General features: G+C 55.4%; 1 protein-coding gene across 6 annotated transcripts; it reads left to right on the top strand.

The window, feature by feature from the left end:
- Nucleotides 1–613: 613 nt before the first annotated feature.
- Nucleotides 614–15,860, top strand: DBN1 (drebrin 1). 6 transcript variants are annotated; one of them, XM_066272337.1, is made up of 15 exons: nucleotides 614–864; nucleotides 5,304–5,359; nucleotides 5,923–6,035; nucleotides 6,188–6,262; nucleotides 6,357–6,503; nucleotides 6,640–6,717; nucleotides 6,955–7,106; nucleotides 7,175–7,238; nucleotides 12,037–12,096; nucleotides 12,184–12,307; nucleotides 13,029–13,166; nucleotides 13,491–13,661; nucleotides 14,088–14,773; nucleotides 15,071–15,158; nucleotides 15,354–15,860. In XM_066272337.1, the coding sequence occupies exons 1-15, from the start codon at nucleotides 779–781 to the stop codon at nucleotides 15,422–15,424; spliced, it is 2,109 nt and encodes a 702-aa protein (XP_066128434.1). In that variant the 5' UTR covers nucleotides 614–778; the 3' UTR covers nucleotides 15,425–15,860. The 6 variants fall into 6 exon arrangements, with proteins under 6 accessions (XP_066128434.1, XP_066128433.1, XP_066128432.1 ...); XM_066272336.1 differs by having other exon boundaries at nucleotides 15,071–15,170; XM_066272335.1 differs by having other exon boundaries at nucleotides 15,071–15,179.
- Nucleotides 15,861–16,238: the final 378 nt, after the last annotated feature.

Genomic DNA, 16,238 nt, shown 5'->3' with positions numbered 1-16,238 from the left:
GTGAATGGGGAGGTGCAGACTAAGTATGGAGTTAGGAATGGGACTGGAGCTGGGATGGGAAAGAAATGAGGCTGGATTTGGGGTTGGATGCAGATGTGGCAATGGACAGTGACCAGGATGGACTAGGAATGGGCCTATCATTGGTTGGGATGGGCTGCAGATGGGCCAGGGGGTGCTGATCTGTGAACTGAGCTGGGGCTGGGGGTTGGGATGGACCAAGGATGGGGGTCAGGCAGAGGCAGAAATAAATTAAGCATGGAATGGGGCTGGGCCAAATTGGAATGAAGTGGATTTGGGACTGGGAGCTGATAAGAATGAAACTGGGCCTAGAGAGGGGTTGGTGGGTTGGGCACGGGGCTCGGTTTGGGGCTGACGGAGAGGGTGAACGTCTAGGCTGGGGCCACGGTAGGTGAGGACTTGAGACGCGGGTGGGACAGGGGAGTCCTCGGGAGTGGATGGGCAGATTGTCACGGGCGCAGGGGCAGTGGGTGAGGGGCGCGGGGGCGCCCGGGGCAGGCCGGGAAGTGGGGGGTGGACTTCCCCCCGGCCCGGGCCGGGGCGGCGCTAGGACCGAGCGCGGAGGGACGAGCAGGGCGGAGCCAGCGCCCCCCGCCCCCCGCCGGCGGGCTCCCTTCCCCCGGCCGCTGGCTCGCTCAGCTCGCAGTGCTGCAGAGGCTCTGGGGCGGCGGCGGTGACTCCCTCCTTCTCTCTAGCCTCCTCTGTCTATCTGTCCGTCCGTCCGTGCGTCTGTCCGTTCGGCCTCGGTCCGGCCCGCAGCATGGCCGGCGTCAGCTTCAGCGGCCACCGCCTGGAGCTGCTGGCAGCATACGAGGAGGTGATCCGGGAGGAGAGCGCAGCCGACTGGTGAGCCCCCGCCCCCCGGCCCCTTTGTCCCTGCGCCGCCGCCGCCGCCTCGCCTTTGTTTCCACGCGGCCCGCCACCGGCTGCCGGGAAGGGAGGGGGCGACCCCGCAATGGTGCGGCGACCGGGGAGAGCCGGGCGGAGCTGCCTTTGTGCGCGCTGGGGGAGGGGCCGGCAGGCCGGGCGGGGCGTTGCGGGCCCCGAACGCCCCGAAGCACCCCAGGTGCGCTGTGGGAGCGGTGGCCGGACGCGGGACGGAGAGACGCAGGGTCCAGGCGTGTGGCCCAGGGCCGCATGGTCCTACAGGAGCCCATCCCCCGCCCCGGGCCCGGGGGACAGGTGTACACAGGGCAGCCAAGGGCACCTTCGCTACCTTCGAGCGGGCGCGGACCGGGCGGGGACGGGACGGGACTCACCTAACGGAGCCAGCTCAGCCTGCTTGGCCCAGCCGGGAGGGCCGGCCACAGCACAAAGGAACGCTAGGGCGGGGGAGGAGCGGAGAGGGTTGGGGGCCGGGGCGCCCCGCCCACCGGGGGGGCCTCCAGGAGTTGGGGGGTGATGGAAAGATGTTCATTTGCCACATGGCAACCGCCCAGTGACTTCTGTTTCTCTCCCAGGCCGTGAGAAGACAGAGATGAAGGGGATTTCAGAGACTGGGCAACTGGGCTGGGGAGATGCTAAGGGGGCCAAACTGCCTGCCTAGAGGGCTAGCTGAGGACCCTAGGAGGAAGCCCTTAGACACAGAAGCCTGGAGGGAGCCCCAGGGAGGGCTGAGGGGCTGAGTATATCTTCAGAGCCCTTAGCCTCATCGCCCAGTGCAAGGGTCTCTCAGCTCCATGGTTAAGGAGGAGCTGGGCTGCTCTCTTCCCTTCTCCAGCTGTTGTCTCCCCCTGAGGTCTGGGAGGGGGGGGTCTCCTGCTCTAGGGCTGGAATCCCCAAGGTGGTAGGAAAGCCAAGGGGTTTCACACTGCCCCATTCAGGAATCGTATTCCCCACAAATACTCATATTTTGGGGCAGATATTCATTCCATTCCCAGACGTCTACTTTCTGACAGGCAGGAAACTGAGGTAGAGTGAGGGAAGACCTGACAGACCTCACTTGGGCTGGCCTTACGCAAGTAAGGGAGGGCATTCTGGTAGGGACATTGACCTGGGGGCTGGAGGAGGGGACAGATAGCCAGGAGGCCATGCCACAGTACTGCAGCACTGGCAGGTAGCCAGGCCTGCCTGCCGAGATGGACGCGGGAGACAAGCTCCCATGTTCTGCAGGTCAGTCACAGGAGAGGCCAGCACAGGCTAAGTGGACAGGCGGCCCACCCATTGTCCCAGCCTCGCCCCTGGGGGGCTGAGATCATGGGTGGAGTGCAGGGCAAGTGGCCAGCTTGGCCTGGTGGAGGAGCTGGCCTTGGGATATGATGGGCCCTTCCTGGAGAGCGGCATGGTTCATCTCGAAATGCCCCCCTTGCCGTCAGCCTGGGTATACTGTCTACAACTACACCTTTGCTCTTAGCCTCTCAAAAGCAGAGCTCTGCAGGCCACATAACCATTGCTGGCCCACGTCCTGCTCGTCGGAGACATGGGCTCTAATCACCAAGCAGTATCCATGTGGCCAAAGCTAGTTATTCATCATTGATGTGCGTCACCCCCATCTGGGTTTTGTGTGGGACACATACACACATTCACATATGCACACATTTGTTCACTTCCAAGGGCCTAGGTAGCATTTTGTAAAAAGGGTGTGAAGATCACATCCTGTAGTGGGGGATATGAGTGCCACCAGCATTGAGCTGGGGTACAGTGGGATCTCAGGACTTGGTAGCAGACCTTGCATTGAGGCCAGAAGAGGATGTCTCGGGTAAATTGTTGCCTGGGTAAAGGAGGCTTGTCATTACTCTCCCTTACCTTGCCTCTGTGTGGTGGGGGCGCTCACTTCTTGGTGGCAGGACCTCTGAAATGGACAACTGTACAGTCGCTGGGAGTGACTGGACCAGGAAATGACTATAGTGGGAAGAGCCAGTGTTGTTTTGGATGTGACATGACTCTGTGACCACACAAGAATCTGTTTCTCTCTGGTCCTCTTGAAAAAGAAGAAGGGATTGGGCTCAACCATATCTGAGACATCCAGGGCTCTTCCAGCTCTGACATACTGAGAGTGTGATTGTCTTGAGCGGCCTGCCTGCCCTGAGCCTCTCACTTCAGCTGATCCCAGCATCTCCCTGGGGCTGCTACATTCTAGATACCACCTCACTCCAGTCCAGTTTCTCCAGCCTAGATGGTTTTTCAGAGTTTGTGTCAGTATCATAAATACCTGCTGGTGCTGCTGTGTCTGGACCATGGACCCAGAGAGTAAAATGTGTTGGTTGACTAAGTCAGACATCTGCCTGCACAAAGTGTAGGTCCAAGGCAGTGTCTGCCTCCAGGGGACAGAGCTGGTGAGTTAGTAGATTCCTGGTTCCCTGCTTCCTGACTTCTTACGCCATCCGGGCTCAGGTTGCTTCTGATGTATTTGATAAGCACTGGTTTAGTGAGATCGAGGCAGGCTCAGAATCCTGTTCCCATCCCTGTTGGGATGGTCTGGGAAGGTACATCAGGACCCTGAAGGGATTTCTATTGGAATGGGCACAGGGTGGAGAAACAGATCTGGCCTTTCTGTGAAGGGAACCACAAAAGCAAAGTCTCAAGGGTAGGAAATATCCAGAACTGTGTTCATCGTCAAGGAGCGGTCCAGTGTGACCCAAATGTGTGGTGTGGAGGTCTAGGTGGAAAGGCAAGTGGTTAGAGCTCAAGGTTGAAGGCTGCTGAAGGCTTTGAACTTAGCTATGGTTTCTGCCAGGTCAAGGCTGTGGCCAGAGTCAGAAAGGTGTCTGGAGATGGGTAGGCAAGGGTTGAGGATGGAAGGGGCAGGGCAGGTGTTCCTGGGAGTAGCAAGGGCTTTTAGAGCCCCCAAGAGGCTGACCTTTATCCTTGAGAGGTGTGCTGTCTATAGCAGTGTCTGGAAACCAGGGTCTCATAGTTCTGCCTCAGGTTCTCATCTGTGGAACTAGGAGGGACAGACCCTGCTTCTATGAGGGCCCTTTGTTCCCAGTGGTGGTTTAGGACAACCAGACAGGTGGTGGGACAGCTGTGTTGGGAAGCAGCTGCCAGCACTGAGGCCCGGGCAACAGTTGGACAAAAAGCTCCCCGCCTCATAGCCCACCTGCGCCCCTTTCAAGAGAGACGGATCCTGGGAATCTGTGTGTGTGTGTGTGTGTGTTCCTAGCAATGACTAGTGCTGACCTCATGGGGCTGGGCCAGGCCCTCCTTCCTTCCTTCCCTCTTGCTTGCTCTCTCCTTTTTCTCTCCGTTCTCTTCCTCTTTGCTTCCTTCATTTTCTCTTTTTCCCTTTGCTTCCCTCCTTTCTCTTGTTTTCTTCTCTTTCTTCCTCCTCTCCCTGTTTCTCCAGTGACTTCCTCCCTTTCTCTTCTTGCCACTCCTCCTAGTCCCCAGCCCCCTGCCTTGGTAATAGAGAAATGGGGAAAGGGCTGAGCCCTTCTGAGCCTCTGGATCAAGGGCCTTTTTCCTTTGCCCAGGCCTGTCCTCCCAAGGGAAATCCTCAGGAGCAGACATGTCTGCCTTCCCTGCTTTCTCTTCTGTGAAATGCATGCTGTGCCAGTGCCCCCGGGAGAGAAAAGGCTAGGAAGAAGGAAACAGGAGGAAGACTGCTAGGTCAACTTTCTGGTGAAGCTAAGGCTGAAGGAAAGGCCAACAGTCTCAGGAGGCCAGGGCTTCAGCAGAAGTGGCCTAGGGGCTGGAAGGCCAGGAGAGCGGAATCACCCAGGGGCCAGTCTGGGCAAGAGTGATGTGGGTGATCTCATCCACATTTTAGAGAGGCGGAGTTTGAGACTGAGGGCGTGTCCCTGGGGTCCTTTGTGTTCAAGAGACCGCATTTGGGGTTGGCCAGTCGTGTGCCAGTTACCGGGTTGCCGAGGTTACCAGGGAATGCCCTGATGAGAGTGAGCACCAGGTTCTTCTCCTCTTTCCCTGCTGTGAGGGGAGGGGCAATGGGTACCTAGACACACGCCTGGCAACAGCCAATGGGGGACGAGGAGCATGGTAACCAGGGAACAGTAACCAAGGAACTGTGGCCTTGGCATCTCCATCTCATACTGGCTCGCGGGGTTGTAGGCTGCCAGGGCCAGGGCTCTGAGGACGAGACACATGGACAGCGATTTCTACCTACCCCTATTTCTTATTCCCTCCCCAAGACCCCCCCTCTACCAGTCCCAGGGCTCCCCCAACTCCAGAGATAGTGCATAGCTCTATTGTCAGGCAGTGAGTGCTGGGGCAGAAGCCCCTTCCTGCCCTGCCCCCTCTGTATCCCTCCTCCTCCTCCCTAGGGCTGTCCCCACCCAAAATTGGCCATGGCCTTGACAGTTCTAAGAGCCACCCCTCCCTCTCCCCAGGGCCCTGTACACATATGAGGATGGCTCAGATGACCTCAAGCTTGCAGCATCAGGAGGTAAGAATTTCAGCCATTCCTTTGCCTTCTTTCTCTCGCTTCCCCATCCGCCTGGCTCCAGGCCACCTTCTCGCCTGCATCCAGCAGACCCACACTTGCCTGGCAGGTATCCTTCCTGGTCATCCCTAAGCTCTCGGGGGTGGGGAAGGAGGGGGCCTTGTTTCCTGTTTTATTATGAGAAGACAGCCTCAGAGAGGGAGAGTGACTTGCCCACAGTCACACAGCTAGGGGGGAAGGGGCCTGGCTGGGATGGCCCTTAGCACCTCCGCTTTCTCCAGAGCCCGAAGGCTTGTTTTACCTCACTGGGCACTAGAGCCTCTGAGACATGAGGATGTGTGAAGTACCAGCATTTCTTTAGTCCTGCTCCACATCAGGCCCTGGGGATTCACAGGCAAAGCTAGTGCCTGCCTGCCACCTTTTCTCACACCAGCACAGAACTCAGGACCTCCAGGTCCCTGTGGGTGCCTGCAGAGCCCACAAGAGGAGTCTTTACTTTGGGTCCCAGGCCCTTTGTAGGGTCAAGGTAGGAGATGGGGGTCCTCACACCCTCCTGATTCCACCAGATGGGGGCTTGCAGGAGCTCTCGGGCCACTTTGAGAACCAGAAGGTGATGTACGGCTTCTGCAGCGTCAAGGACTCCCAGGCTGCTCTGCCAAAATACGTGCTCATCAACTGGGTATGCAGCTGTGGGCTGGGGGAGGGTCTGAAGCTCCACCCACTGACACTGCTGTGGAAAACCCACTGTACCCCTGGGAAGAGAGCCTGGGGCCTTTGGCTACTGTGTTCTCTTGTCCTTTCCCAACTCCCTCTCTGTTGGGTACTCTGCAGGTCGGTGAAGATGTGCCTGATGCCCGCAAATGCGCTTGTGCCAGCCATGTGGCTAAGGTGGCTGAATTCTTCCAGGTGCGAGTTGGGGCGGGCCGGCCACCTAGGGTCTGTGTGCTGGTGGTGGTGACAGGAGGGAGCCATGCTGCCTGAACACACCTTCTTGCTGTAGGGCGTTGATGTGATTGTGAATGCCAGCAGTGTGGAAGACATAGATGCGGGTGCCATTGGGCAGCGGCTTTCCAACGGGCTGGCGCGACTCTCCAGCCCTGTGCTGCACCGACTACGGCTGCGCGAGGATGAGAACGCTGAGCCAGTGGTCAGTTTATGTCTGGGCCATCCAGCCCTGCCCAGGGCTCGCCTGCTCCGGCCTCCTCACCCTCAGCCCTGCAGGTGGGGCTCCCGGAGCACTCCGCCTGCTCTGTGAGCTCATGCCAGGCTACTTGACTCTGCAGGGCACCACCTATCAGAAAACTGATGCAGCTGTGGAAATGAAGCGGATTAACCGTGAGCAGTTCTGGGAGCAGGCCAAGGTGTGGACCCCCACCCTGACCTCCTGGATGAGCTGACCTGAACCCATGGATAGCCCTGGGCTTCTCTCTCCTAGTCCCCCCCTTCATCAATAGTATGTCCCATGCCATGTGCCCCCCACCCTGGTCTCCCAGAACCCATACCTCCTCCGCCCTGGGTTGGGCTTGGGCTTGGGCTGGAGGGCAGGCCCCCCACCCCCAGGCTCAGGGCCTACACTGCCTTGGCATGGGTGCTTGCAGAAGGAAGAAGAGCTGAGGAAGGAGGAGGAACGCAAGAAGGCCCTGGATGAGAGACTCAGATTTGAACAAGAGCGGATGGAGCAGGAACGGCAGGAGCAGGAGGAGCGAGAGCGGCGCTACAGAGAGCGGGAGCAGCAGATCGAGGAGCACAGGTGCGCGGCCCCCCGGGGGGCAGGTCTATGCGGGCCCTCCCCACCACTTATGCTGCTTATTGTTTCAGGAGGAAACAGCAGACTTTAGAAGCTGAGGAGGCCAAGCTGCGGTTGAAGGAGCAGTCTATCTTTGTAAGTTCTTAGCTGGGGCTCCCCGTCTCCTTGTCGGGGAAATGAGGATGGTGCCTGTATTCCTTGCTGCTTCAGGAGATCGGTGGCTTTGGGACAGCGCTGGGCATTCTAGGTACTGCTGCCTGGGTGTCACGGAGTGTCAGGCCTGCCACCTGATCATGTGGGGTTTGGCCCCTGGCTATGTAAAGAGGCCTCATTGGAGAAGCATATGGTTTAGACTGAAAGAGAAAATCTGTATTGACCCAGACCCTCACTGCCAGGCTCCCTTCTCCCCAAGCAAGGCTTGAGGGGCTCAGGTGAATTAGACATGCTTCCTGCATTTATGGGGCTCGAGACCTGGTGCCCACAACACTAGCTGCAGAGCCACACACATGAATCTGGGCTGGTGCTCTGAGCATCTAGTACGCTGTGTGTGTAGTGTCTCCTTCAGAGTAGCCCCTTGTTCCAGGGGTGCTGTCTGAACTTCAAACACTGGATTATCCCCTAGGGCCTGTGGATTGGCCCTTTGAAAATCACAGTGGAGTCAAGCTCTCAGGCTTTGGATTAAGGTCATTCAGTGGTGAGGTACAGTTAGGACAGGTGGGTGAAACTTGTCTGGATTGGGACTGTGATGAGCAGGTGCTGGGCCTTGTGTACTCAAAGGAGCTTTAGGGCGGGAGGAGGCAGGACACCCTGCGGGCACTGGCATTAAGTGGCTACCATAGGTGACGTCAATCACATCAGCCTCTGGATGGTACTGCTGCCTGGGGTGTCATGAAGTGTTAGGCCTGCTACCTGATCATGTGGCGTTTGGCCCCTGGCTGTGTAAAGAGGCTGTGGCAGGTGGAGAGCATGTGCAGTTGATAAGCTCCAGCCTCATTCATTTCTTTTTTTTTTGCCTCATTCATTTCAACTAAACCTTGCCACTACATGCCGTGTGCCAGGTGTTAGAGACACGGTGAAGAACATTAGCAACATGGAATTAAGTGATGAGTTTATTTTTAATTGTGGCAAAATACACATAACATGACAGGTTCCGTCTTAGCCATTTTTGAATATACAGTTAGTGGCATTAAATACATTCACATTGTACATACATCACCATTGTTTATCTTCAGAATATTTTCATCTTCCCATACTGAAACTGTGCTCGTTAAATACTAATTCCTTATTCATCCCTCCCCCAGCCCCTGGCACTCTACTTTCTGTCTCTAGGAATTTGACTTCTTGAGGTATATCACATGAGTGGAATCATGCAGAATTTCTCCTTTGGTGACTAGCTTATTTCACTCAGAGTAATGTCTTCAAGGTTAATCCATGTGTCAAAAAAAATGGCTCCTTCCTTTTTTTTTCTCCTTCCCCCTTTCCCCTTTGTGTGTGTGTGTGTGTGTGTGTGTGTGTGTGTGTGACACAAACAGACAGATTCTTTGTTGCGGCTCCTTAGTTGATTTCTTTTTCATATGTGCCTTGACTGGGGGGCTATGGCAGACTGAGGGACCCCTTGCTCAAGCCAATGAACTTGGGCTTAAGCCAGTGACCTTTAGGCTCAAGCCAGTGACCATGAGCTCAAGCTAGATGAGCCTGTGCTCAAGCCGGCCACCTCGGGGTTTCTAACTTGGGTCCTCTGCATCACAGTCCGATGCTCTATCCACTGCGCCATCACCTGGTCAGGCTCTCCTTCCCTTTTAAGGCTAATAGTAGTCCATTGTATCTATATATCACATTTAGTTTGTCCATTTATAGTAAGGACTTTTTGAAAAAGCTTCTTTTGGGGGGAAATTTCACACACATACAAAGTACAAAGAACAGTATAGCATACTCCCTGAGCTGATCACTTTTCTGCACTACTTGTCAGTATTTCAGGCAAAATCTTAAGGAACTTACACCATTATCTTATAGTCCAGGGGTTGAGAACCTTTTTGGCTGAGAGAGCCATGAACGCCACATATTTTAAAATGTAATTCCGTGAGTACCATACAACGACCTATGTACATTACGCATTATCCAATAAAAATTTGGTGTTGTCCCGGAGGACAGCTGTGATTAGCTCCAGCCACCTGCAACCATGAACATGAGCGGTAGGAAATGAATGGATTGTAATACATGAGAATGTTTTATATTTTTAACATTTTTTTTATTAAAGATTTGTCTGCAAGCCAGATGCAGCCATCAAAAAAGCGACATCTGGCACACGAGCCATAGGTTCCCGACCCCTGTTATAGTCCCATCTGACCCTGATTCAAGTGTGGCTCATGTGATAGTGACACTGGGTGATCTAGCAGGTCAGAATAATGACCTTACAAGTTCAGGTCCTCTAAGAAAGGTCCCAAGTGAAAAACTTTGGAATTTAGAACTATAAAATGCTTTTTTCTCTCTGGTAAGAATTGCATCCCTTGCCTGAGAGTGTCTGTTGGTCCTGGGGTACCAGGGACCCCTGTGTATCTGCAGGTGGTCAGGGTTGGCAGTGCTGTCTACCCTTGTATTTAGTGTATTGATCTCTTTTTCCTACCCACAGTCCTGATTTCAGTGTTTTCTACATCATTGGTAGATGGTAAGCCAATTCTGGTCTTTTTTTTGAATGAGGCAAAGGAACCTAGGGAGGTTATACTAGGCAGGGGCAGAGTATCTGCAAAATCTGGTGGGATGTCCATTCATGGGGAGGCAAGGAGCCGACTGGACCTCAATGAACTGAGGAGTGGAGGAACTTGGGAAGACAGAGCAAGGTCAGAGGAGTTTAGATGTCATTCTGGGAGACGTGAAGTTATGGTTGGAGTGACAACCCTCTTGAAGAGGGATACTTTGAAGGGCCATTCTCCTAATGCACCCTGACAGAAAAGTTTAAGTTCTAGGTCATGAGCTCAAAAACAAAGTAGTCCTCTTTACCACCTTACCTGCTGCTATTTATAAAATTTTTAAAAATTGATTTTAGAGAAAGAGGGAAACATTAGTTTGCTGTTCCACCCATTTATGCATTCATTGGTTGGTTCTTGTGTGTGCCCTGATGGGGGATTGAACCCATAACCTTGGTGCATTGGGACAGTGCTCTAACCAACTGAGCTACCCTGCCATGGCCTGCAGCTTCTTCTCCCCCATCAGTCTCTCCTGCCTTATTTGCTACAGGAGCAGTAGGGAACAATTATAGAGGCTTTTTTTTTTTATTTTTTATTTTTTATTTTTTATTTTTATTTATTCATTTTAGAGAGGAGAGAGAGGCAGAGAGAGAGATAGAGAGAGGAGAGAGAGACAGGGGGAGGAGCTGGAAGCATCAACTCCCATATGTGCCTTGACCAGGCAAGCCCAGGGTTTCAAACCGGCGACCTCAGCATTTCCAGGTCGACACTATATCCACTGCGCCACCACAGGTCAGGCTATAGAGGCTTTTGATGTGAATTCAACTGAGCAAGTTGTATCAACTCAACCTCATGCTGGCCACTCACACACAGACCTGAGTTGTCTCATCCTGTGTTACCCACAAAGGGACATGACCCTAGAGACAGGAGAGTTCTGACATAGTAGAGTTCTGACATAGTGTCCCTAGTACATCTCATGGGGACCCAAAGAAGGAAATGACCTGAATAGGCGAGGGACCTCTTCCCCAGGTGGCAGTGCCCAGCTGAGGCCAGAAGCAGGAAGAATTGGAGCTGGGATGGGGGGTGGGCATTTGAGGAGAGATACTCATCTCCTGTGCTTAGTGCTGAATGGCATGCATGTTCCAGGAATGGAAACTATCACGCTGATGACTTAGGTGTATATCTCAGGGTGTGTGGGCAGGCAAGGTAGAAGGGGGTTGTTGGAGAGGTGACGGGCTAGGTCAGGCCAGGGGAGGGGAATGTGGACCAATGGTTGGAGGTGGCAATGAGGAAGCCACAGTAGTGATGCTGAGATCCAGGAAGCAGTGGTGGGTGGCTGGATGCTGGGGTTGAGGTTCAAGAAAAGTTGGCTGCAGCCTGGCCTGTGGTGATGCAGTGGAGAGTGTCAGCCTGGAACACTAAGGTTGCTGGTTTGAAACCCTGGGCTTGCCTGGTCAAGGTACATATGACAAACAGTCAATTAACAACTAAAGTGAAGCAATTATGAGTTGATACTTCTCATTCCTCCCCTCTCTGTCTCTCTGTCTCCTCTCTGTAAAATCGATCAATATTTTTTAAAAATTATTATTTTTTTAGTGAGAGAGAGGGACCAACAGGGACAGACAGGAAGGGAGAGAGATGAGAAGCATCAACTCATAGTTGGGGCACTTTAGTTGTTCATTGATTGCTTCTCATATGTGCCTTGACTGGGGAGCTGCAGCTGAGCCAGTGACCCCTTGCTCAAGCCAACAACCTTGGGTTCAAGCCAACGACCTTGGGCTTGAAGCCAGGGACCATGGGATTGTGCTGATGATTCCATGCCGAAACAGGCGACCCCATTTTCCAGCCGGATGAGCCCGCACTCAAGCCAGTGACCTCATGGTTTTGAAACTGGGTTCTCAGTGTCCCAGTTAACACTCTATCCACTGTGCCATCACCTGGTCAGGCAATAAATAAAATCTTTAAAAAAAAAGAGAGAAGTTGGCTGCAAAGCAGGGAGCGTTCCTGGATAGCTCTGGTGCCTGGGGTGAAGGAGCAGGAGGAGTTGAGCTGGGTGCCCAGGCCCGTCCAGGCTGGAGGTGAGGTGGCTGAAGGCCTTGTGGATGGAGGAAGGGGCTGTATGATGGTGGTGAGGGAAATAGAGGTGCCACCTGCAAGCCTTCTGCCAGATTGTGGAGGAAATGGGGAGCTGTAAAAAGGCAAGAGCTCTTGGTGGGGGGTGCCCAGGACACCGTCCCTTTGTTTTTCAGGGTGACCAGCAGGATGAAGAGGAAGAGACCCAGATGAAGAAGTCAGAATCAGAGGTAGAGGTGAGAACTGGGTGTCAGGGCAGTTGAGTCCAGCAGGGGCTGCTTCACGTGGTGCAGCCTGGTCCTGATCCTTTCCTTGTGCCCCAGGAGGCAGCAGCCATCATTGCCCAGCGGCCTGACAACCCACGGGAGTTCTTCAAGCAGCAGGAACGAGTGGCATCAGCCTCTGCAGGCAGCTGTGATGTGCCCTCACCCTTCAACCACCGACCAGGTAGTCCTAGGTCCCACCCCCACCTGACACCCTCTCCTCAAGTTTTGGCCCTGAGCCTTTTTGGCACTCATTTTTGGAAGAGGAGCCTTGCCCAAGGACCCTTGGAGAAGGCAAGGTTGCTCATCAGCATGCCTCCACCCAGTGCCTTCCAGGTGGCAGGACTGAAAAGGCTGGGGCGGGTGGTCGATGTTGGGCTTCGGCTGAGCAGTGGGCAGTACTAGAGACCCTCTAGGCAGCTCTGGCATTGGCTAAGGCACCCCCCTGGCCATAGGGGGTGGCCCTGCTGGAATTGAACCAGGTCCTGTGTAAGGACTGGTGTAGCTGTGGTGGGCTGGCATCCTGGCCCTGGAGCCTGCACCCAGGTTCCCTGGAAGGGTTCTTGTAGCTTCCGCCTCCTGAAAGCACCCTGTCTGCTGGTCTGAGTGTTAACCTTGCGTGCGTTTGGCCTGTGCTGGGGTTTCAGGGGTGGGGCAGACTGTCTCTGGGCATGTGCTTCGCAGAGGCTGGCTTTATTGGGTAGGCTCCTTGCTACATGTGGCTGGTGCTGGTGGGAGTCATCTGATAGCTAGAGGCTGTAGCTTGGCTTGGCTGAATGTATGCCCTGGCCAAAGGCAGCTTGGACATCCAGGGCCAGCTCTGGGGGCGGGTGAGACCTTGGGGTGGGGGTGGGGGAGACTGACCCTCTCGTCCTCTGTCTCTCTCTGTCTGTCTCTCTCGGCAGGTCGTCCGTACTGCCCTTTCATAAAGGCATCGGACAGTGGGCCTTCCTCCTCCTTCTCTTCCTCCTCCTCCCCTCCACGGACTCCCTTTCCCTATATCACCTGTCACCGCACCCCAAATCTCTCTTCCTCCCTCCCATGTAGGTAGCAGCCCCAGGCCTTGGCAGGGGGGTAAGGAGGGCCCCATTTCCCAGCAGCACCCCTGCCCTCACTCCCCAGCCTGACCGCTGATCTCTGGTGTTGTCCCCAGAGCAGGTACCGCTTGCCTCTTTTCCCTGGCCCTGAAGGGGCACTTGCCCCAAGGGGCCTGGCTTACAGGTTCTGAAGTTGTGGTCTGGAACCTGGGGAGCTCCCAGCCCCCACCCAGACTTGAGAAATGATGTTGGCCAGGCCCCAAGGTGTACAATCTTGGTCCCACCTGGTTCCCCAGCCCTCACTGACGAGAATGGGGGTTTGTTCCACAGGCAGCCACCTGGATAGCCACCGGAGGATGGTGCCCACCCCCATCCCTAACCGGAGCCCATCTGACTCCAGCACAGCTTCCACCCCTATCTCTGAGCAGATTGAGCGGGCCCTGGATGAAGTTACGTCCTCGCAGCCTCCACCACTGCCACCACCACCCCCACTAACCCAAGGTGAGTGAGGAGTCCTAGCTGTCCTAGGCCTCTCACCAGTCTGCATGAGAACCCCAGGTGGCCATGGTAACAACTCCCCAGGGTTCTAGGCCATGCATCACCTAGACTGCACTGCTCTGCTGGCAGGTGTGGCAGGGAGGAGCCCTGTGGTGTGGCATTCAGATCTTTCCTCTGAGCCTCAGTGTCTCTGTGTGGAGTAGGAATCAGGCCTGCCTCACAAGGTTGCCAAGTGACTTACAGACACTAAGGAAAGGGGCAGCAGAGTCCAGTGAGTACTAAAGGGCTTGCTCTGCATGGAGCTATAGACAGAGGCCTTTCCAGGAGCTTACCAACTCATCTGTGCGTGGGCAGGGTAGGTAGGGTGGCCACCTATGGCCTTCCCTGACAGAGCTGGCACATCTGTCTCCTCCATTTGTGTTGTAACAGAGACCCAGGAGCCTGATTCCAGCCTAGATAGTGAAGGGACCAGCAAGGAAGCCAGAGCCACAACCCTTCAGAACTGGGCTGGCCCTGTGGAGGAGCCCCCTCAGGCCCCGGAGCCTCTCCAGGGACAAGGCAACCCCCTAGAGGACCTTATGTTCATGGTGGCCCCTGAGCAGGCTGTCCTGGCTGCCCCTTTGGAGCCTGCCATAGCCGATACCACCGCAGCCAACACCCTGGCAGCTGCTGCTCTTGAAGGCGACATTGCTGCTGTTGCCAACACCGTCACCCCTGCGGCTGCCAGCCTCATTGACCTATGGCCTGGCAATGAGGATTGCGCCTCTGTACCCCAGGCTGAGCCTAAGGCCCCAAGAGCACCTTCAGGTGGTGAAGTCACTTTGGCAGAGGTGCCCCTGCTGGATAAGGGGGCTCAGGGGCCACTGCCACCAGATGGTGAAGTCTGTGCCAGTCTCCTCAATTTTGATGAGCTGCCAGATCCACCAGCCACCTTTTGTGACCCAGAGGAGGAAGTAGAAGGGGAGCCCCTGGCTGCCCCCCAGACCCCAGCTCCACCCTCAGCTCTAGAGGAGCTGGAGCTGGAGCCTGAGCTGGAGCCAGATCCGGAGGCAAAGCCAGAGCCTGAGCCCCACCTGCTGACCAATGGAGAGACCACCCAGAAGGAGGTGACTCAGGTAGGGCAGGGCATCCTGGTGGGAGGATTGGAAGTCAGGGCATGAGCACCGGGCTGACCCTCTGTATTTTAGGCTTGCACCAGTACCCCCCGTTTCTCTGTGACCCACATTATTAGGGGGAAGCGTTATTCCATTCCCCTTCCCTGGGCCAGCTCTGCTTTTATTCTATGGGCAGGTATGTTTCCTTGGCAACCACGGATGTAATCACTGGTTGCCGGGGAAACGAACTCCGGCCGGGTAGGTTAGTCTTAGTGTTGCTGGGTGGGGCCACAGTGATCTGGTGCTTTTCTCCTGCAGGCCAGTGAGGGGTACTTCAGTCAATCACAGGAGGAATTCGCCCAATCAGAAGGCCTGTGTGCAAAGGCTCCGCCTCCTGTGTTCTACAGTAAGCCTCCAGGTAGCGCTGGTATGGAAAATGGGTCGGAATTAGGGTGGGGGTCGGAATTGGGGGGGTGCTGGGTTCAAGTGTGGTTAGACGCTCTCCCCCCTAACTTAGTTGGCACAGTTCCCAGGGGTTGGGGGACACAGCCGTGGATCAGCTTGCCATCTTCTTAATTCCCCTCCCTTCCCAACACCACAGAAATCGACATCACCTGCTGGGATGCAGACCCAGTCCCGGAAGAGGAGGAGGGCTTCGAGGGTGGCGATTAGCAGTGGCGCCCGCCCTCAGGCTGCCCTTGCCAAGGCAGGCCACCCACTTGAGCCGGCCTCTGGTCAGACCGCCCGCTGAGCCTACACTCGAAGCAGCTCCGCCTGGCACCCACTCCGGATTCCAGCCCTGGCCGGGGACTTGGCGGCTTCCCTATCCACAGGGCCTGATTTTTACAGCTTTTCTTTTTTTACAAAAAGTTGATAGACTTGTCCAGTTGACCGGTTTTTCTCCCGTTGGTAGTTGAGACGCTGTTGCAAATTCCACCCCCTCCCCACCCGGGTCCAGATTGTAGTGCTTAGTCCTCCCTGCTCACTCAGCGGGCTGGTGTGGAGGCCTCACCCAGCTTGGGGCCTGGCGAGGGGAGAGCTGTGGTGGGAAAATGTCCCCCACCTCTTTTCCTATGTTTCTTGGGAAAATATCACTTTGTATTCTGTGTCCAGGGCTTCAGATATTTTGCACGAATATGAAAACATGGCAATAAAAGGCTCGCGGGCTCTGGCTCCCTGGGACCCCCTCCCCGCCCTTCTCTTGACCTCTACCCACCTGGCCCAAAGGAAGTAGCAGGCCCAGCTGGAGCCCCTCAGCTTCCCAGGCCTTTCCCGCCCCCCCTCCTGCTGGGCGGGTCCCAGGCTGGAGGCCTTAGGCGCGATTCAGGTCAGGGCTATGGGTGGGGCCCGGGTTTGGATGGCCCCTCCCAACCCCTCTCTCCTTGGGTTCCTTTTTCACTCACTGTTTTTTGGAAAGCACAAACTTCTGTAACGGGTAGTGCTCATGTCTGTTAATAAAGAAATCCACATCCCTTTGGGCCTGCTG

Source organism: Saccopteryx bilineata, chromosome 4 (genome assembly GCF_036850765.1).
Source record: "Saccopteryx bilineata isolate mSacBil1 chromosome 4, mSacBil1_pri_phased_curated, whole genome shotgun sequence".
Taxonomy (NCBI): domain Eukaryota; kingdom Metazoa; phylum Chordata; class Mammalia; order Chiroptera; family Emballonuridae; genus Saccopteryx; species Saccopteryx bilineata.
The sequence above is the reverse complement of the archived record's forward strand: the minus strand, read 5'-3'. Positions and strand labels throughout refer to the sequence as shown.

Coding starts and splice junctions, on each gene's coding strand:
- DBN1 (XM_066272335.1), top strand. CDS start 779: ATGGCCGGCGTCAGCTTCAGCGGCCACCGCCTGGAGCTGCTGGCAGCA. Junction 7,239..12,036: donor TGAAGGAGCAGTCTATCTTT/GTAAGTTCTTAG, acceptor TTTGTTTTTCAG/GGTGACCAGCAGGATGAAGA. Junction 12,097..12,183: donor AGTCAGAATCAGAGGTAGAG/GTGAGAACTGGG, acceptor CTTGTGCCCCAG/GAGGCAGCAGCCATCATTGC.